A 21,374-nucleotide genomic window follows, 5' to 3' on the forward strand; every position below is an offset into this window, starting at 1 on the left:
GTGTGTATTTGAAAAATATTTTTTAGCAATTTTTTTTTTCAAGACAGGGTTTCTCTGTGTAGACTTGGCTGCCTGGAAATGGCTCTGTAGACCAGGCTAGCCTTGAACTTAGAGATCTGTCTGCCTTTGCCCCCAGAGTGCTGGGATTAAAGGCATGTGCCACCACCACCCAGCATCCAATATATTTTTCTAAAAGCAATGGAACAAAGCCTTTGTGCCCTTGAAAACAGCTGGAAGGTAAAGCACCTCTGACACAGGTTCCTGTCATTTACCCTGTGATATGAAAATGGGAACAGTGGGAGAGACACGCTGGAGGGTTAGCCTCAGCAAGCTCCCATGTGGGAGGCTCAGCCATGGAGAAAAAGCTCACTTGGCAACTCCAGCTGACTGCCTCAATGGGGCTTCCTTGGTCTCTGCTAGATGTTTTGACCATCCAACTTGAAGATGTTCGTTATCTGTCTATTTATCTCTTGCTATTTATTATTTCACTTCAGCTTGTGAAAGTAATAAACTCCCTTATTCAAAACTGAAAGTACAGCCACCATAGGTCACTCTCCAGACCATACAGCACCATGTTATAGCTCTTGTACTGGCCTCCAGTAGAGCACCCCTTAGCCCTACAAGTGAAACAACTCTCCTGAAGGCCTGGACGTTGGGATTCATTAGCCCTTACCAGCAGCCTGTGTTACAGCTCTTGGCCCTGGGTCTGAGCCCCTATTCCCTCATCCCTAGAGACTTGACTGGTGACCAGCTCCTGTTGGTTCTCTTCTCCAGCTTCCTACAGCCTCATTGCTTTCCTAGCAGAGCCTGCTCACTGCTTAGCTGTCCCTGCCACAGCTGCTCTGTTACGTCCACTGCTTCTTCCTCACGGTTCCTAGTTAGCCTCTTGCCTATTACTGCTGATAATAGGCAAAGACTACTTGAAAAAAGGCCCTTTCTGAGGCTAATGTGGCTACACCAGTGGAGTCCGCACAGGAGGAGTGTCTCTCGAAGCTCACACGTGTTCCTGAGTGACCTGTTTATATAGTCAGGGAAGAGGTGTTTGGACCAATCACAGTACACCTGACATGTTAATGAGGTTTTGTATTTGGGCCAATCATAGTCTTTCTCCTCAGCCCCAGTCACAGGCTCCCTGTTAGGCAGCCAAGGAAATTATCCCCCCTGTGGCTTAAGAAGAAATTATTTCAAGGTCACCTACAGTTCAGCGAGGCTTGTAATAGCAAAATATCCAGTATACACCATTCCAAGTGGAAGTAACTGAGGCCGGGAGCTGGTGCAGTCAGCCATCATCCTTGTGTGGTTCTCTGCTTACGTCCGTGACGTGTTCAGGATGGCTGGTGCCAGTGTAATGGTAGGTTAACTGGCTGTTTGACTAATGATCCTTTTACCCAAAGTAGCCAAAACAGCATGGAGAAGTCCACCATCTTCCAATCAGGGAGTCAAATTGCCCCCCCCACCTTTGCTTATTTACGGGAAAATGAACATGAGAAGGAGTGGTCACAAAGGGAACTTACTATGGTTAACTCCAATAATGGTCTTGAATAGATCTGAATGACTCTTAACATTTACATACATTGTGCTCCACAGACTGGTGGCTTCCCTGTCTGTTTCATTATAGCCTCACTCTCTAGCCTGTTATTTCCTCCTCCTGTCCTTGACCTGTCTTCCCCCTTCTTATTCAGACCTGTGTGATTTCACTGGGCTATGCTGACAATCCAGAACAATTTTGTCCTAAGTTCTTAGGCTCAATCTCTATATTTTCACTGTCTTTTAAAGATACTTTTTATTTTTTAGTTACATATGTATTTGTGTGTTAATGTGTGGGTATGTGCACATGCATGCAGGTACCTGCAGAAGCCAGAAGAGGCTGTCAGATCCCCTAGAGCTGGAGTTATAGGCAGTTGTGAGCAACCTGGCATGTGTTTGGACTGGGATTTGAACTTGGGCCCGCTGGAAGGGCAGCAAACACTCTTAACCGCCAAGACATCACTGCACCCTGTTGGCTTAATCTTAACTGCAAAGTCTCCTTACCATGTAAAGTAACATTGACAGGTTGATAGAAATCCTTGATGCTGACACTAGCCAGCCTAGTTAGACTAGAATACCTCAAGATCTTTAGGATTTTCAAGTGGTAGAAAATTTCCATTCAAGTTGGACAACCTACCACCCTTCTACAGTGTCCCTGGTTATTGTTTGTGGAATTAGGTGATATTTCTCAGAAAAACAAGGAGGGAAACCACACATTCCCCACCCTACCCCTAAGTGTTTTTATTCCAACTTGTGGTATTAATTAGGAGTGGTTATAATAATGAAGTTAAGACATGCCCGAGGCAGCTGGTGTAACGTCCACAGCTCTGCATCCCAAAGCCATAGCTGTTCCTAGTTCTCACAAATGCTTCGGGTCTGGGGAAGTCACCTCATTTCTCTGGGCCTTCGTTTCCACACTGGTGAAGTAAAATGGTTTTGTCGTCAAGGGCTTTTATGTGTCACAGTGGTAGGCTGTTGTATGTGTTTATGACAGGGTCTCATGCAGCCCAGGCTGGCCCTGAGCTCACTATGTAGCTGAGGATGCCCTTCCCTTTGATCCCCACAGGGCTGGGGATCAAAACTTGAGTTTATGCATGCTAAGCCAGCGTTTCACTACCAGCTGAGTTACAGCCCCTAACACCAGTTACTGTTTTAAATAATGCTACCCTTGCTTTCGACATCCAGCATAAATGGAAAAGAAGGCGGCTAGGAGATTCAGCTCGTAGGCATGTTTCCAAGCATGTTTCTGGAACATTTAACAGTTTCCCTTTCTCCTCTCTATGCACGGATGTTACAATTCCTCAAAGCCGTGTCTTCAGACTTCTGTCTCGTCCTATGGATTCTTCTGAAGTGTCACTTCACTTCCACTGGTCTAGGGGGGGGGCAGGGGGCTGCGGGTTTCAGGCTTTCTGCATTAGAAGGACGCCCATTTCTTACCTTGTTGACGTTCCTGGAGCTGGGAGTCATTAGGTCCCACTTCCTGTCTCAGATTCATCATTGGCTGATGGCAAGACCTAGGGGAATTGCTTAATGTAATCTATAAAACATGGATAATTGCATGTCCTCTGTCCACCACAGGGGTGTGTCAAAGGGGGGAGGGGAGTCAAGTGAGGTAACAGCTGTAAAAGTTCTTCACAAAATATAAAACTGCTCAAAACAACATAATGTAGCTATTTTAATATCATTAAGCAGATAGTCTTGGGGAGTTGTTCTATAACTTCTTATATGTATATGTTTAAGCATGCTCATGTACATGTGTATTTATATGCATGTGCTTGTGTGTTATGTGTGTGCATTTTTTAAAAATTTTATTATTTATGTGTATGAATGTGTGTGTGGGTGCGGTGTGCTCACACACATGTACGCGCGTGCCAAGCTTCATTAGTTTTCCAACAGGACAGATAGGAGCACATCTCCATCACAGGTTCTCTTATCCCGTCCCACCTCGCCCTGACCCAGCCCTGGCTGCAGGTAGCAATCCTCTGTTTTCCAGGTCCTCCTTTCCACCCACTCAGTCCTAAGCCATTCACGTTTTCCCATTTTTAACTCAGGGATAATATGTTAATTCTGTCCTAGGGCTCCTGGAGCTGAGGGCTCCCTTCACGTTGGAGAGGAAGATTGCTGTGAGGCACTCTTCCCGGCCCTCCCTAGATACCTAGGGAGTTTCATTACTTGGTTCAGGGGTAGGGTGAGGCTGAGGGAGTCTTTTAGAAACCACGTGGTATGGAGAAGAGAAAGCATAATGCCTTGCCGGTGGGTGTTTCTTTTTGGAAAGCCATCTTTGACCATGCCGGGAAGGCAAGGAGAAAGCAGGTCCATGTGTTTGCCGTACAAGCTCTGTGTCCTGGTTTTGTTGTTGTCTTTCTCCCTCTTCCAAGGTTTGTTTCCGTCCCTTGTGAGTCAGGAATACAACGTGGCCCTTGAGTTGTTTGACAAGAAGTTACCTGTGGATGCTAAGCAGACTAAGCGCTTGAATGCGCCTTGGTTTCGCTTGAATGCACCTTGGTTTTTTGATGCCAAACCTTAGTCCTCTGTCTGTCACAGGGCTGGGCTCGCCTCTGTGTACATTGCTGCCTGTAGGTTAGGGAAGACTGGAGCCAGATCGTGAGGCTTTGGTTACTCTGATCTTAGACAAGCCTCCAAAGAGCCCTTGTTCACTCCTCGTGGCATTTTGGTAAGTGTCAGAAGTATTCCATTAGTTATCAGAACAAAGATCACAGTCGCTGTGAAGAATGCTGCATTGAACCCTCTCCAAGCCATTCAAAACTGATTCAAGAAGAGAGAGAGACAGCAGACCATGGAAAAAGCCTGCCTACAATATTTGTGATCCGGAGGGTGGGGATCCTGGCTTAGACTGTGGAACCCTGGGGCTTCAGGGCATGCCTAGTGGTGGCCTCAATTGCCTACATTAAGGACGGAGGGGAATTTCCTGTGTGAGTAACTGGCATTTCCTTCACTGGCGCTGCTTGCTGGAGCCTGCACATGCTGCTGAATCTGTCGTAGTAGTGACGATCATTTATGTGCATTACTTCAGTCGTGGCCACCCCCGAGACACTGCGCTGAATTAAAGATGGCCACACTGTCTTGCCATAGTGTAGGGCAGGGTGGGACTTCAGTGCAGAGGTCTTGACCCTGGGGAACTTGCTCTTCCCACTGCAGAGCTCACAGTGTGCATTCAGGGGACATCACCACAGGAGAGGCATGAAGAGTGGCCGCTGTAACTGTATTTCCCAGCCTTCTGTTGGTGCTCGGAATAAAGTGCTCACAGCCCTCTGGCAGCCCCGGGTCTTTCAGGTCCTTGCTTTCTTATCGACCTCACAGGCCTTCCCCTGCATGTAGAGGTCTTTGTCTTATTTCCATTAACAACAAGAAGCAGAACACTTCACTTAGAGTGGCAGTTTCCTCTGCGCAGGAGGCTGAATAACCCTCCTTCCCCCCTCCAAGGCTCTCAGTCCCTAATCCCTGGAGTCTATAAATGCTTCCTTATTCAGAAAATGGTCTTTGCAGATATGATTAATTTAAGCATCTTGGGATGGGGAGATGATCCTGGATTATCCAGGAGGTCCTTTTTTTTTTTTTTCAATTTTACAATTAATATTTCAAGTCAGCATACAAAGCAATGGGTTTCATTACCACATGTTCATGCACATATGTCAATATATTCTGACCTTAATAGGAGAGGAATCGATTGTAATGGTCGGGGGAGAGAGAGTAGCAGAATACATGTGACATCAAAGTAGATGTCACATTTGAGTGGGCAAAGGAACCAGCAGGAGGGGAGTGAGCAGGAAAAGGAGGGACAGTGTGGGGAGGGGACTTAAATGCAACCTTGAGTCATTATCAGAATGGGCAGATAGGGTTTGATATGCAGATATAGAGGACAAAGTGATATGGAGGCAGAACTGAAGATGCTGCTCTTAAAGACTGAAGGGATGTGGTCATGAGCTAAGGGTCGCTGGCAGTCACCAGGTGCTGGAGGAGATAACATATGGATAAGTTATGTGTTGTATAGTGGTGGGGTGCAGTATAGGAAATGTGTTTTAGGGTTTTTGTTGCTATGTGGGCATTGTGAAGTCTGTTACACAAACCAAGATGTCTCTGTCAGCAGGTGATAGAACCTTCTGTAGTCACTGTTGTGTGTCCTCTACTGGAGACACCATGTGGCTCAGGATTGCGGTCCAGAGGGATCAAGGTCCTGTGGACACCTGGCTTTCAGCGAGTAATGATGACTTCAAATGTATCATCTCCAGGGCTATGAGGGGTAGTCACTGATTTTGTGGGAGTTTTCCAGAGTGGCTAAGGAAGCCAATTCACCATCTGAGGCTCTGGCTTAACTTTACAGTGCTCATGTCTAAACCTAAACACTCACACTGTCCCTCCCTCGTTTTATAGTATGAGAAGCATTCTGTGCTTAGATAGATGATTGACAAGCCCTGAGTCCCAGAGCATGCTTGTATGTGAGAGAGAGAAAGAGAGAGAGATTTCTGCTTTCCCAGCATTAGGATTATAAACACCATGCCTTTGGGGGGGGGGTGTTATTTGTTTGTTTGTTTTTAATGTGGGTTCCGGGCTTGGATCCAGGTCCCTGAGTTGGTAAGGCAAGCCCATTACTAACTAAGCTATCTCAGTCCAAGCCCCTGTTCTTAACTACTGAGATTCTCTGCCTGCTCCGGACTCTGCTGCAGCTGCCTGGTCCAGGCCAGGCCAAGCCCCCTGGGGCCTGTGTTTTGCTTTCCAGGCTCACAATATTTTCTTCAATCTCTCATGAGCCTTGTCCTTGTAGAAACATCTGATCTTCATGGGCCCCTGTGGATGCAGCAGCAATGGGCAGACATTTCCCTATTCCTCAACAAGGGTAGCATACAGTCCATTTCATTCTAGTGCTGAAGACATTTTCTTTCTGGCTTTGGGAGAAACAGGGTTTTCTGTTTTGTTTTGTTTTTCATTTTCTAGTAATTTCTCATTCTAAGTCACTCGTGTCCATCATCTGCTATGAATGTGAACTTGGCATTTAAAAACTCTATCATTTGCAATTGTCTATGTTCCTTAAGAGCTTATCGGTCATCCATTCAATAAGATTCATTAATATAATAAATGATATCTGTGCACCACAGCGTTACCAGCTTGGCAGGCTGTGTAATGTCCCCTAGCCTCAGTTTCCTCTTTTAAAATGACCTATTTTACTGTTTGCATTGGTGGTTAAGTGGTGGTCACATGCAGAAAGCCTTGGCAGGTGTTTGACGCGACAGCGTTTTGAATACCACTATTTAAATATACTATGCTAAACATTTTTAGAGGTCAGGTAAAACTCTGGGAAGAATCTCTGTATCCTTCACTGAACTAAGAGTAAGAGATGCACCCTTAAATTAAAGGGAGTCGTTTAATACAAGGAAGATTCACAATTATGTGTGATTCCCCCTCCCCATATTTCTAATAAAGAAAAAGATGGAGTGATATATGGTAATTGGACCCATAGAAAACGGTGTAAGGGGCTGGGGAGTTGGCTCCTTTGGTGAAGTGGTTGCCTTGCAAGCATGAGGTTCTGGGTCCAAGCCCCAGAAGCCATGTGAAAATGCTGTTTGTGATGGTGAGCACTTGTCGTCATAGGGACAGGAGAGAGAGCGGAGATGGGAGGGTCTCTGGGGATCACTGGTGAGTCAGCTTAGCCTGGCAGCTCTGGGGCAGAAAGAGATCCTAATGCAAAGGAAGAAGGAAAGGGCAGGAATGAATCATAGTCAAGTTTGTCCTCTGACCTCCACACACATAAACACACATGTGCACCTGCATACACACATGCATATATACATACATGCACACATGCACACATACTGGTCCATGTACACATGCACATACATGCACACATGCATATCCATGTACACACACACACACACACACACACACACACACACACAGAAAGTAGCATACTAATATACAAATTCCGAGTGGAAGAGATTGATCCAGAATCCAAGGGAAACAGCATTGCTTCCTCTGCCTGTCACATAAAAGATACTCAGAAACCATAATTCATGTTAGAATCATTATCATTATTGTGTTAATGGATTCAGCAGAACTTGCAGAAAATCAGTCTTAAGTTTTCTTCAGGCCGCAGAGGGTCAGCCGCAGAGGCAAGGGGCACTGTTTCAGAGGCCCCCCAGGGGAGAGGGGTTAGGAGCCAATGTTCACTCAGTATCTGCCCTGGCCAGGCCCTTTGCCCCGCAGGTAATCCCATTCAGTTCCCCTTAAACCCTTGTAGTCCCAAGAGCTGCTGGAGCTCAGATTACAGCCCACATTGGCAGCAGCGTGGACTCCCAAGAGGTCTTCTCTTACTCATACCAGAAGAATGAAAGCATTCACTGTTCTTTTAGGCAAAGCCGTTCCATAGCTCTCAGTGCCATGTTTGGCTCTCAGCCTCTGCTGTGGTCCCCACATTGAGGTCAGAGGCTCTCTCTTTAACCTTTAGAGCAGTGCAGTCTTCATGGGAACCACCACTGGGGAGTAGCCACCGCAGCCCTGCCTTGTGCTCAGCACTTCCTGGGAGTGATTTCACCAAGTCTGAACACTAGCCAGAAGGAACAGGCATGGCTGTCTCTCTTTAGCTGCTGGACGGAGGAGCCGCGCAGGGGCTTGCCCATGTGTCACAGGTCATGAGGGGCCTAGCCAGCCAGGCTGATGGGATATCTGGGGTCTTCCTACATCCTCCCATGTTACCACCTCTAGGGCCAGTTAAACTTTACCCCTGCCCCCCACCCCCGCGCCCCTTACACCACCCTCAGGGATGCCTTGCTGAGCAGAACGTAGGGTGTGAAAACCGTCTTTGCTTGAATGCCTCTCTCTCAGAGCTCCGCTGGTTCACTTCCAAAGGATGCCCCTTCCTCTGATCCAAGTGATTTCCCCCGTGGGAGGACACGCTGCCTTGTGCTCTCAGGTGCCCGTGAGGAATGAATGACCCGTTTGGCTCCAGTTGCCATCTTGGCTTCTGTTTGACCATTGATTGTCCTGCTGTATGGGAGCTGGTTTTCCCTAACGCCCATTCGCCTGTCCTTATTTCTTCCCTTTGGGTCACATTGAATAACACAGCTCCAGAGCTGCCCTGGCAGCCGGGGCCCCCCAGGTACACAGCACAGGTGAGCATAGCGGGCGACTTGGACTTGCTCTTGGGGACATAGCTGATTTTGCAGCATGATTCTGGAAAAGAAGATGCCTCAAGACAATGTCTGGAGTGGGAGTTGAAGTCTTCTCCAGGGCTTCTTCCCAGGAGGACCAGGTCTGTTCTGAAGGTTGTTGCTTTGGTTTATTTTGGAGGGTGATAGTGTGCCGGTACCACCCTATGAACTTCACCCACTCAGCGGCAGTGGAGAGGTCGCCAAGGATAATGTCTTCTTAAAGCTTGGCTTCCTCATGCAAAAAAAAAAAAAAAAAAAAAAAAAAAAAAAAAAAGCCTTTTAAACTCCTAGTCCTGTGACTAGAGAGATGCTCAGCAGTTAAGAGTGCTTGTGGATCTTCCGGGGGCCTTAGTTCAGGTCCCAGCACCCATGCTAGGTGGCTCTCGACTGTCTGTAACTCCAGCTTCGGGGTAGGGTACCCAGTGCCCTCCTCTTCGGGCACCTGCACACTTGTGCCATGTACACATACACAAAGACAAACGTACCATATACACGAACATCACTAAAATCTAAAAAGATCAACTTGGAGTCGCTCCAGAACCACCTTTCATCCACTTCTGTTGCCCGTGTCCCTTGACTCCTGACTTCTGGGCGCATCCCCGAATGCCCCTGTGGAACAGCTTTCCTTTACCTTGAGGAAAACACACTCACCACACCACAAGTCCCTCCCTCTCCCTGCCTACACAGTGTTGGGGGGAGGGGATCCTTCCTTTCATCAGGCGCAGAGACAGCCTGTCAGTTGTCTCCTACTCTGCCTTTTGCCCCTCATCTTAACCAGTCGTGGGGAACAGAGGCAGATCTGGTCAAGCCCTCATCATGCGTTTGTTCGCAGTAGTCAGCCAGGAAAGCGATGGTTTTCACTGTCTTGATTTTTATTGCCCAGCCCCTCCCTGGTGGGAGCTACAGTCTTCTGAACTTCTAAAAGGACATCTGCACTCAACCGAAACCATTTGCTTAAAGCCGCTTTGAACCCTGGCTGTGCGTGATCTCTTTTCCCCTTTGGCAGGTGGTGGAACAGGAACAGAGCTTCAGGGAGAAGAAGCCTCTTCCAACCCTCGGCCGCAAACCCCTTCCTGCCCAGCTTGCTTCAGATAACAGCTTTGGAACACATATGTTTCTGGTCCTTGGTTCTACGCCCTCTTAACTTCTCCCTGTGATTTGGAGCTCTGAGAACTTTGCAGATGGCCACTGACCACTGGTCTAATTTTGCTAGCTCTTTTTTCTTCCACATAGGGGCTTGGGACTGCTTTGATTGGTTTATTGGAACACAGAGCCTTTGGTCTCTATGAATTAGCCTAGAGCCATGGGCTTTATTGGCCCATTGGTTAGAAATGTTGGGCATTTAAGCATGTGCATGGCATATCAAGTTGAGGCAGGACTAAGCTCCTCCCCTGGTATTAAGGCTGGGTAAGGCAACCTGGTATGAGGACTAGGTTCCTGGAAGCCAGCCAAAGGGTTAGGGACAGATCCCGCTCCCACCACTAGGAGTCCACAGCAGATCAAGCTATACAACTGCCACACTTATATAGAGGGCCTGGCTCGGTCCCGTGGGGGGTCCCTAGCTGTTGGTCCAGATTCTGTGAGCCCAAGTTAGTTGTTTCTGTGGGTTCCCTTGTGATGACCTTGACACCCTACCTCTCACCCCTGCTTGGTTTTTCATCTAGAATCTTTCTGGGAGTACGCACCTTCTCTGCTGTGGACTACAGTTCAGAAGAATGTTTTGGCTTCTGATATTTCCACCCCAGCCTTTGGGGGGGTCCATAAGTGGATATTTTATGTTCCTTCTCAAGACATCTGCATATACAAGAATTAAGAGTCCTCACTGAGTTCTCCCTTTGACACTACATCGGGGCAGTTCTGCCGGGAGACATCTGCTTCCACTTCCACACTGAGATAAATGGTGGGTTTTGTAGACGTGGTGTGAAAACAATTGAGTGTGTTGCATATTGCCTTCATGTATTGTAAGCCCGTGTGTGTGTGTGTGTGTGTGTGTGTGTGTGTGTGTGTGTGTGTGTTGTGAGGAGGCAATGGTAGTACCCAAGAGTAGGAAATCAAGTGGATCTCTCTCTAGTCCGTCCTCTTAGGCTTTGTGCCCAGAAGAAATCAATATTCCATTTAAACTTTTTAATTATTATTTTATGTATATGAGTGTTTTACCTGCATGTATGTACCACACGCATGCAAGTGCCTGGAGAGGCCAGAAGGTGGCGTTAGATCCGCTGGAACTGGAGTCCCATGTTTGTGAGCTGCCGTGTGGGTGCTGAGAATCAAACCTGGGTCCTCTGGAAGAGCAACAAGGGCTCTTAACTGCTGAGTCACCTCTCCAGTCTCCCAAGTGTTCTGTTTTGATTGGCTCTGAAATGTAACTTGGGCATGCATGCATTTATTGTATGTGTTCCACTCCCCCCCCCCCAGGAACAGGGGCCCCTTAAGTCCCGAGTTTAGTGTCCTCTGTGTTCTGTTCTCATTCACTTTACTGTAGTTTGGAGAGCTGCTTCTGTGTATGGGCACCTCCCTGCCTTGTCCTTCAGATGGCTTCCTCATTACTCCAGTATCTGAATGTATCATAACACAGCTGGCTCTGGATTCCCCTGCTGAAGGGCATACGGACTGTGTGTGCTTCGGGATTGTGATCCACAGTCACAATTCAGGTAGCGACGTGGCTTACTGCCATGTCCTAGGCAGCTGCCATGCTGGTAACAGACTTTCCCCAAAGCATGTGGTCCTCTCTGTACTCAGCCAGGGCTGCAGCCTCCTACTGATCTCTGGTTATTGCCCCTCAGTTCCTCTCTTGTCTGTCTGCTACACCGATTCATGCTCTCCTTGAGGGTGACAGGATGATTCAAAGGCCCTAACCCTTCTCCGTTGCCTGTGGTAGAAGCTGTACTTCAGCCCTCTGCAGCCTAGATGTTGGCTCTTCACCAACACAGCCCACACCTAAAGATTCCTTTCCCTTGTGATCAAGACAGGATCTCAGACTGTAACCTAGGTTCTTCTTGAACTCATTACTGTAGCACAGGCTGGCCTTGAACTTCCAGTAGTACTCCAGTTACGGCCTCCTGAGTGCTGGGTTGACAGGCATATGCCACCATGCCCCATTCACGATATCTGGCTCTTTTATGGTGTTACAGTCCTCAGTCTCATTCTGGAAATGAGCTCTGGGAAAGAGAAGATGTTACTGAAAGAGATGCTCGGAATGATCCTCAGACCATCCCTCCTGCTAGAGTACCAGGGTGCTACAGGTTCAGCAGACCTTGTTTCTTGCACATCTGCCAGCACTGAGAGAAACAGCTGTTAGAGGTAGTTCCTACTGGTGTGTGTGTGTGTGTGTGTGTGTGTGTGTGTGTGTGTGTGTGCGCGCGCGTGCGTGTGTGCGTGCGCGCGCACAATCTTTATTTTTTGTTTGAGATGTCTCTGGTAGCCCAGGCTGACCTCAAATTCACTATGTAGCTGGAAATGACTTTGGACTCCTGGTCCTCCACCTCCCAAATGCTGAGATTACAGGTGTGTGCTACCACACCTAGTTTTTACAGGAACCCAGGGCTTTGCGTTTGGCTAAGCAAGTTGTCTGTCAGCTGACCTATATAGTCCTAGTCCCTAAAAACCCTTAAAATGGTTTTTGTTTTTAAATCGTATTCATCTGTTCTTTGAGGATTTCATACATGCATTCATACAGTGTGTCTTGATCCTCTCTACTCTTCTTTTTCTCCAACTCCTCCAGATATCCCCAGAAGTTCCTCACCCAACTTTATAGCCCATTTGCCTTTTCTTTATAATCATTGGGTCCAATTAGAGCTGCCTGTATGCGCATGGGTATAGGCCATTCAGTGGAGCATGGGCAACCTACTAGAGGCCACATCCGCCAGAGGAAAAGGACTCTTTCTCAGTTGCAGCCACCAAATGCCAATAACTTGAAGCTAGGGGTGGGGTCTCCTGATTCCCTCTCCACCCACACTGGAATATTGGCTGGCTTGGTCTTGTACAGGTTTTGTGTAGAAAGCCTCAGCTGCTGTGTCTTGTGGAATAATAATTTAAGATGTGTTACATTTGCTCATGCTATGGAACATTTGTTCTAATGATGCAAAGATGTGTTGCATTCTTTTATGTTGCATTTGTTTAACTCTGTGAAGCTGTGTTACTTTGCCTGTCTAAAATACCTGATTGGTCTAATAAAGAGCTGAACAGCCAATAGCGAGGCAGAAGAGAGAAATATGCAGGGCTGGCAGGCAGAGAGAATAAATAGAAGGAGAAGAACGTTAGAGGATCAAGGAAGGAGCAAAAAAAAAAAAAAAAAAAAAAAAAGGAAAAGAGAAGGACACAGGGGCCAGCCATCCTGCTATACAGCCAGCAACAGAGTAAAGAGTAAAAGAAGAAAGATAAACAGAAGTAGAGAAGGGTAAAAGCCCAGAGGCAAAAGATAAATGGGATAATTTAAGAAAAGCGGGCTAGAAATAAGCCAAGCTAAGGCCAGGCATTCATAAGTAATAATAAATCTCATGTGTGGATTTATTGGGTAGCTGGGTGGCGGGCCCCTCAAATAGAAAAGAGTGAAAAACAACCAACTACAGCTATGAGTTCCTGAGTGCTCTGTCATGTCCAGAAGGCCCTGTTTTACAACAGTACTAAAAGCTTTTTTAAGAGATAACGTTTGCTCTTACCATGAACTGTGAGTGATGGTCATCATTGCAAATCTATTTCCCTCCTGCTTTTCCTGGCTTCAAGGACCATGTGGAAGGAAGAGAGAGCAGGAGGTTGCCCATGTATGTCTTGAGTCAGGAGTAGAGGCAACCTTCAGACTCAGCATCTCTGTACTTGGGAGTTTGTGATACATAGCATCACATTTCCGAATGCTAGAATTTGGTACTTACACTAGCGTGTAAAAAACACTGACTTAGTAAGTGTTTTTGCTTGCTGAAGAGCAGTCAATAGTTAGAATGTGGCAGGAAGGACCTCTTCTACTCCTGTGGGCATTCTCTATTAGACACAGTATGGGCCATGTTTTCAACAGAATCTCGTGCAGGGACTTCCATCCACCCTTAGCCCAGTCTGCTCTCTGCAGGAAGATATGATCATTCTGTCCCCAAGCACCATTGCTGTCTTCTCTGGGGAAGACTTATTTCTCCTAGCAACTTGACTCCTGTACCTGTGTGCAAGGAATGTTACTTCTCTCGTTGTGGAAAGCCCTGCACTTCCCCAGCAAAGCCATGCAAGGAGGCTTTGGCACACTCGGAGCACCAGAACCCTTAGGTGGCCCCTCTGCAGAGTTCTCACTCCCCTCAGCTCTCAGGCATCTTGAAGGTGGCAGTCACAGGGGCTATTGCTCTCCGGGATCTTGGATCCTTGAATGTGATTAATGTTAGCACAGCTGAGGGCTGGGCCTCTTGTACGGACCTGACTGAGCTATAGGGAAAACAGAATAGAAATAAACATGGAAAGTATAAGAAACACAAACAGGCCTGCTTCCCAAAGGCCCCTCACTGCCTGTTCTATGCCCATGCTGGGAACTAAGAGGTGGCAAGCCATCTATTGGTTACAAGTGGCTGTGTTAGCCTTGCCTGAGTGGCTTTTTAGCTAAACAGATAGGCATGCACAGATTGAAATTCTAAATTCTTCATTCCTTTAAAAAAAATGTATGTGGATGCATTTGCATGTTCATGTGTGTGCATATACACATGTGTGTGACCTGGGTGTTATTTCTTAGTGTTCTCTCTCTCTCTCTCTCTCTCTCTCTCTCTCTCTCTCTCTCTCTCTCTCCTCTCCTCTCCTCCCTCCCTCTCCCTCTCCTCTCCCTCTCCTCTCCCTCCCTCTCCCCTTCTCCTTCCTTCCTTCTTTCCTTCCCTCCTCCTCCTCCTTCTTCTTTTCTTTCTTTTTTTTTTTTTTAAACAGAGTTCCTCACTAGCCTGGAACTCACAAATAGGCCAGGCTATCTGTCTGGTCCGCAAGCCCTAGGGGTCTGCCCATCATCTCTGCCTCCCCAGTGCTGAGATTACAAGCTCACTTCCCCATTGGCTGTTGAAATGTGGGCTGTGAGGATTTAACCAGGGTCCCCATGCCTGCGAGGCAATTACTTCACTGACTAAGCTATCTGTCCAGCCTATTTTTTTCTCTCATTTTGAGAATAGAGGGGGTGACTCAGCTCTTTTGGACCTTCCTTCCTAGTCCGAGGACCTGTTTCTTCTCTAGGTGTTGAGAAGTTTCCCACCCAACAAAGAACACTTGATTCCTACATAGAGGGAAGTGGCCTTGTCCTTGCGACCACAGTTAATTAATACTCTTTTTTTAAATTAGTTATTTATGTATACAGTATTCTGCCTGCATGTATGCCTATATGCCAGAAGAGGGCACCAGATCTCATTACAAGTGGTTGTGAGCCACCATGTGGTTGCTGGGAATTGAACTCAGGACTTCTGGAAGAGCAGTTGGTGCTCTTAACCACTGAGCCATCTCTCCAGCCCCTAATTAATACTCTTTAGATAAAATACAATATTTCACTTGATCTTAGTATATTTTATCACTACTCAGACTTTTGGCTATTTCACATCAAAGAAATGAAAGAAATGCAATAGAGGCTTACTTCCCTTGGGTGTCAGTGACTGGAGCCATTCATTTGTGCTTTACTGTTTTCAGTGGTTAATTATTATTTTCAATTAAATTAATTTTTATGCGTATGAATGTTTTGCCTCCATTTATATCTCTGCACTATGTGTGTGCAGTTTCTGAGGAGGCCAGATCTCCTGGGATTGGAATTAGAGAAGGTTTGTGAGCCCCTGTATGGATGCGGGGAATTGAACCCACATGTCCTCTGCAAGAGTAATCAGTGCTCTTGACCTCTGAACCATCTCTCCAGCCCATCAGTGGTTAGTTAGTGGAAGTGAATGCCTATTATGTACTAGTCATTGTGGTAGGCTATGGAGATAGAGATGAGTAAGACCTAGCCCGCAGGGAGTCTGCATTCTAGTGACTCAAGCAGGAATGGAATCACCCGTAAGAAAGATGGCTGTATGACGACAGCTCCGTGGGGTCCATTGGGAGGTCAAAGACGGACGTGTTTTCTGTGCAGGCTGTATTGGAGTTTGGATCGGGATGAGGGTTGCTGAGAAGAACCTCAGCAGTTGGTAGGTGTGCATTCCAGGTCCTCTGCTGGGAAGGCAGCATGAGCGAAGGAAGCGATACAGACCACAACTGGGAAGGCCTGGAGAGACGCCGAAGGGATGGTGGCAGAACTGGTCCGTCCAGGACCTAGAGGACAGAAGATGCAGCAGGCATCTCCACTGGCCAAGCAGTGGGCTTCCTGCTGAGAAGAGGGGCAAGTGTGAGAGCCAGTTTATGTCTGGGGTGGGGTGCTGTAGACTGACCAGCAGTCCTCACGGTGTGTTCCCCTAGACAAGAGTGAAAGCACCTCCCTTGGCTTGTTGGAAATACAGATTCCCAGGCCCAAGTCTGACTCGGCAGGTGGAGCTTCAGGATCTGTTGTAACAGGTGCTCTAGGTGGTTCTGATGGTCACCCGGAGAGAGGTTCTGAAGAACTAGCCTATGATGCTGAGCCCAGACTGGGGTGTGCGTGTTCCAGATGTGTGTGGCAATGCCTAGGAGCTACAGCTGAACTGTAGCCCTGAAACTGCTGGGTGGCTGACACCAGGGGCTTGTAACCAAAGCAGAATCAGCCCTCCCTACAAACCTGCCAAATCACAAGCTTATTGTGATCACACACACTCTAGGGGATTTACTTGTACCCCAAGGCTAGCCTAGGGTCAAGCATAGGACTTGATGATCAGGACTGTGATGTAGTCAGGATGTTGAAATTGTGATGCCGTCTTCATGAATGAGTATGGGTTTAGCCCTGGGGTTGGAGTGAGACAGAGGTTAACATAAAAAAAACATCACCACTAACAGCTCTAGCTATCACTTGCCTGTCCTGGGTATCTCCTGAAATGTCGCACCCTAGTGCTTCACTGGGCAGTGACCTAGTTCTGACCCCGTCTGCAGAATCTAAGGCACAGGGATCAAGTAGCTTATTCAGTGCTCCTATGCTAGTTGGATGGCCTCTTTTTTGAGTGGCAGAGCTGAGGTTCAAACTCATAATTCTTGGCTTCAGGGGTGTGTGTCTTAGACCACTGCAGCATTGTGGCTTTCATATCTCTGATCTCTGAACTGCAACTTTTCTGTCTTATTGCTGGTTCTGGTTTTATGTCTGTGACAAAGACCCTGATTCAAAGCCACACAGGAGGAAAGGGTTTATTTGACTTACAGGTCCGGGTGATGGTCTATTATTGTGGGGAAGTCAAGGTAGCAACCAATCCTTACAAGAGCAGACAGAAATGAGTGCATCCAGGTTGTCTGCTGGCTTGCCCTTAACCAGCCTTCTCCACCCTTACATAGTTCAGGGCCCAGTTTAGGGAATGGGGCCACCCACCATGGGCTAGGTCTTCCTATATCAACTAACAAGACAGTCCCCACAGACATGCCTACAGGCCAATCTAACCTACTCAATCTAACCTTCTGCTCTTCCTGGGTGACTCCAGATGCTGTGGAGTTGACAGTTAAAACTGACCAGCATGTTGCTTAACTTTTAACAGTTAGCCAAAATGTTGTCAAGTAGAGTCCTAAAGTAAAATTCCACAGCTTGGTTCTGACAAAGCTTAAGAATAAGCCAGCTTATCATCCCCCCTAGGCAGCTACTGCATGCTCTCCTAGAAGGGTTAAACATTCACATGGGGCCCCATGGGCACATCTGTGCTTATTGTCACAACACTGTGTAAATTTACCCCATTCTGTGGAGACCCCCTGCAGGTGGCCAGATGGTCTCTGTCTTGGTGAGGAAGAGGCCACCCTGAACCACCAGGGTTGTTTGCTCTGATAGGTCACAAGGAAAACAGATGCTGTCCCAGCCAAGTGGGGATAGCTCTATTGCTGTTACCCTATGTTAGCAGTCAAGGACTCAGAAATCAAACTGCTCACAATCATGTCTGACTTGCTTGCTCATCGTAGTCTGTTTATCAGACTCAAACTACCATTTAATGCTTTCACATCATTGTCTTTCCAAAGGTGGGGGGTTCCAGGATATTTTGAACGGTTTTAGAGTATTGGGAAGAGACGCCCTCCCCCTCCTCCCACCCCACAGCCGATGACGATGTGAATAGAAAACTAGACGTTTGTATATGTGTCTTACCCTTTGGGGTGAGGGTCTGCTTTGGGGAAGATGTTTCCATAGTCATCCATCCCAGCAGCTCCTTGCTCGGCTGCCCACGAGTGTTATTAAGCAGGCTTCATCAGTGTGTGCTGAGTGAGAGAGAGCAGGGCGCCTGTCCACAGGCAAGCAGACATTTAGACCTTAGGCCACAGATGCAGAGGGCTGTTTGGTTTTGCTTCACGGCCATTGCTACCTTTTTCTTCACTAAAACCCATCATTTCTGATCTTGAATTTTGACCCCTTTGTTTGGTAGTTCAGTTCAGTTCAGTTCCGTGACTTTGTTCCTCAAAGATCTGTGTCTGTGGACCAACAGCTCTGGGCTCCCCTGGGAGATTGCTGGAAATGCAGGGTCTCCAGCTCCATCCCAGACCTCTCAAACCAAAGTGCACTGCCTCACTCCCAATCCCCGTGGTGTGTGTGTGTGTGTGTGTGTGTGTGTGTGTGTGTGTGTGTGTGTGTACACTCACATGAAGAGGCCAGAGGTCAAAGTTAGGTGTCTTACTTAATCACTCACCTCCTAACATTTTGAAGTAAAGTCTCTTCATGGACCTGGGGCTCACTGGGCCAGCTAGGTTGGCTGGCCAGCAAGCCAGCTTTTTTTGTGTGTGATCTGGGGGGATCAACTGAGCTTCTCATGCTTGCACAGCAAGTGCTTTACCAAGTGAGCCACCTCTGCACCCCAGAACCTGCATCCCCACAAGGTCTTCGGCACCAGCAACTGTGAGATGTTCTCCCCGGTTGTCTGGGTTTCTCCATTACCTTCAGCTAGAGTCTCCACTGAGCACTTACTTTGGGGCTGGATTTCAATTTTGGTAGATTTTCAGAACTTAAAAACATACACACTGCAAAATTCCTTCCTTTGCCTTCCTATGATGTCATTCATTTTACCTGGCCTGCCGCAAGAAAGAACAAGGCAAACGGGGTCCAAGTCCTATATGTATTCGAAGACTAACTTCTTAATGGCATCTGTTAAAGCCTCCACCATTAACTGAGTCCCAAGTGTTGCCAAGATTAATTGAGAAATGCCTGAAGGTAAAATAAATACTGCTGCTTAGTTTAATTCAAAACCGTATCAGCCAAGAATGGAGGTGCAATTAGTGATAAAGATGTTAATAATTAGTTGTGCTCTGTTAAATTTTATATTCATGCTATATAGAGTGGAGAAAGAATTTCCCCAGGAGGGCAAAAATCAATGTTTCACCTTGATTGCTATTTTAATGTGCTTATTTTAATGGGGCCATCCTGTAGAAACCCTTGGGCACATTTCCAGTTTTACATAAATGTAGAATTAATTATTATGGAAGCATATAATTTTAGAGTTGGAGCAACCTTGGCGGTCATTTCATCCAGTGTAGTCATTTCTCAAATAAGAATGGAATTGCTTAAGTCCTTCTGCAGAGTGGTGGATGCCGCCGGGTGAATCTCCTCTCGACGACCAGGATACCTTCTTAGATCTCTTGGGCACGTGCGTTTCCTGTTGCCTCAGAATCCCCCCAGACACAGCGAAGTAGATTAATTCTAAGGGTCGTACCCTCATCTGCATTCTGCCTGGTTGTTTTAGGTTGTGAGGTTGGGGTCCTGGAACATGTTCCTGGTTCCCTTTTGTTTTTCTGCTCCATTCCTCGCTCTGTGGTTTTTTTTGTTTGTTTGTTTGTTTTTTGTTTTTTGTTTTTTTTGGTTTTTTCGAGACAGGGTTTCTCTGTGTAGCTTTGTGCCTTTCCTGGGACTCACTTGGTAGCCCAGGCTGGCCTCGAACTCACAGAGATCCACCTGACTATGCCTCCCGAGTGCTGGGATTAAAGGCGTGCGCCACCACCGCCTGGCTCGCTCTGCATTTTGTCCCCAGTGTTTGCATAACAAATTGACATGTGTGTGGTGCTGGAGAGTGGGTCCTCTTCTTGCAGAGGACCTGAGTTCCGTTCCCAGTGCCCACATCGGGCAGCTTACAGCTTTCTGTGACTGCAGCTCCTGAGGATCTGGTGCCCTCTTCTGCCCTCCCTGACACAAGTAAAAATAAAAGCTAATTGACTAAATTGACAGGCAGCTGAGTTCTGGACTCGACTGGGTTTTCCTTTGCAGCACTGGTGCTGGGGATGGAAGGCAGGCCTCGTGCATGTGGAGGATGTTCTCTACTGGTGATCTCCATCCACAGCTTCGCTGCTTTTTAACCGTGTGTTAGAACCGACTGTATCTTCCCACTGGTGGCATGAGATTGGACATGGAGGAGTATTTATACCATGAAAGGGGCAACATGCTTTGAATCAGGGCCTTTTGACTTGGAGACATGCAGTGGTTAAATATTCATGAGCACATCCACTGCACATGCGATTTTTGCAAGGCCTCAGCAGGCAGTTCATCTTTACAAAATCTGAAGAGTCATATGCCAGCACAGGGACAGCTCATTGCTTAGCATGGGTTTCCTCAGGAATCATGGAATGGTAGACAATCGCTTGTTACCCACTGGTCTTTTAAGGTCAGTGCAAGGTAGGTCTCAGGACTGTAGTGGGATGTCATGGTTCAGGCTAAGCTCCACTTACCCAAGAAAGTAAGTTCTTTGGATATGCATGGTCATGGAGATCATGAGAAATTTAGACACAGCTGAGTGAGAAAAAAACAAAACACATTATAAGGGGGGAAAGTGAATGGGAAAGTAATTGTTGCTGAAGTTGCAACTGTGTGTTTACAGGTCTCAGAAACCCTGAGTAGCTCCTGCGGAAATGCTCAAGCTTCATGATGCAGCAACCTTACACTGACCACAGCTTGTGATTCTAACTTTGTGTCTAACCTCTTACATTTTCTGCAGGCCATCCGACCACTGATTCCTACCTCCATCCAACTTTAGTCTCTAGGGAGCCTCTGCTTTGGCTTCCATGATGTCTCTTCTGGGCCATGGGTCCAGAGCTCTTGAGCTTTGGTATACCAATTCGCATGACTCTGTTGGTCTTTGTTGTGTGCCTATCTTTAGGAGCAGGACCCGAGGTCCCATCGGCCCTGGCAAGTATGGCTACGGGAAGGCGCCCTACATCTTACCGCTGCAGACGGATACCACACATACTCCACAGAGGCTTCGGAGACAAAGGCCTTCATCCCGGCATTCCAGGTCCCAGGAGGCATCTGCTTCTAGGCAGGGCTACAGCCCACCAGCCCACCAGTTCTCCCACAATGGACCTCTCTACCAAAGTGACAGTGGCCCCCGTTCTGGACTGCCGGCTTCTGAGGCCTCTATCTACCAGCTGCCTCTGACTCATGATCAGAGCTATCCTGCAGCTCCAGGTCTCTTCCACAGCCCGGAATTGAGCAGTAACAGTGGTGCCAGGCCCCAGGGGGCAGCTCAGGCCTTTTCCCAGCCTCTGCGATCTACAGCAATCTCCTGCATCGGGGCCTATCGGCAGTACAAACTGTGCAACACCAATGTGAGTACACAGCACCTCAGTCTGGGCTTGGAGGAAGCTGCTTGTCTTCATTTCGGGGCAGCTGGCACCCAGTACAGGGAA

The 21,374-nt window shown here is 47.4% G+C and overlaps 1 protein-coding gene across 1 annotated transcript in view; it reads left to right on the plus strand.

Moving 5' to 3' along the window:
- Window positions 1-21,374, plus strand: part of Thsd4 (thrombospondin type 1 domain containing 4) — a 573,943-nt gene that overhangs the window by 106,166 nt on the left and 446,403 nt on the right. Inside the window, exon 5 of the mRNA XM_037207445.1 lies at window positions 20,846-21,293. Within this exon, the coding sequence (XP_037063340.1) occupies window positions 20,846-21,293 (448 nt within the window). The remainder of the gene's footprint in view (window positions 1-20,845; window positions 21,294-21,374) is intronic.

This window comes from Peromyscus leucopus, chromosome 7 (assembly GCF_004664715.2).
Source record: "Peromyscus leucopus breed LL Stock chromosome 7, UCI_PerLeu_2.1, whole genome shotgun sequence".
Classification (NCBI taxonomy): domain Eukaryota; kingdom Metazoa; phylum Chordata; class Mammalia; order Rodentia; family Cricetidae; genus Peromyscus; species Peromyscus leucopus.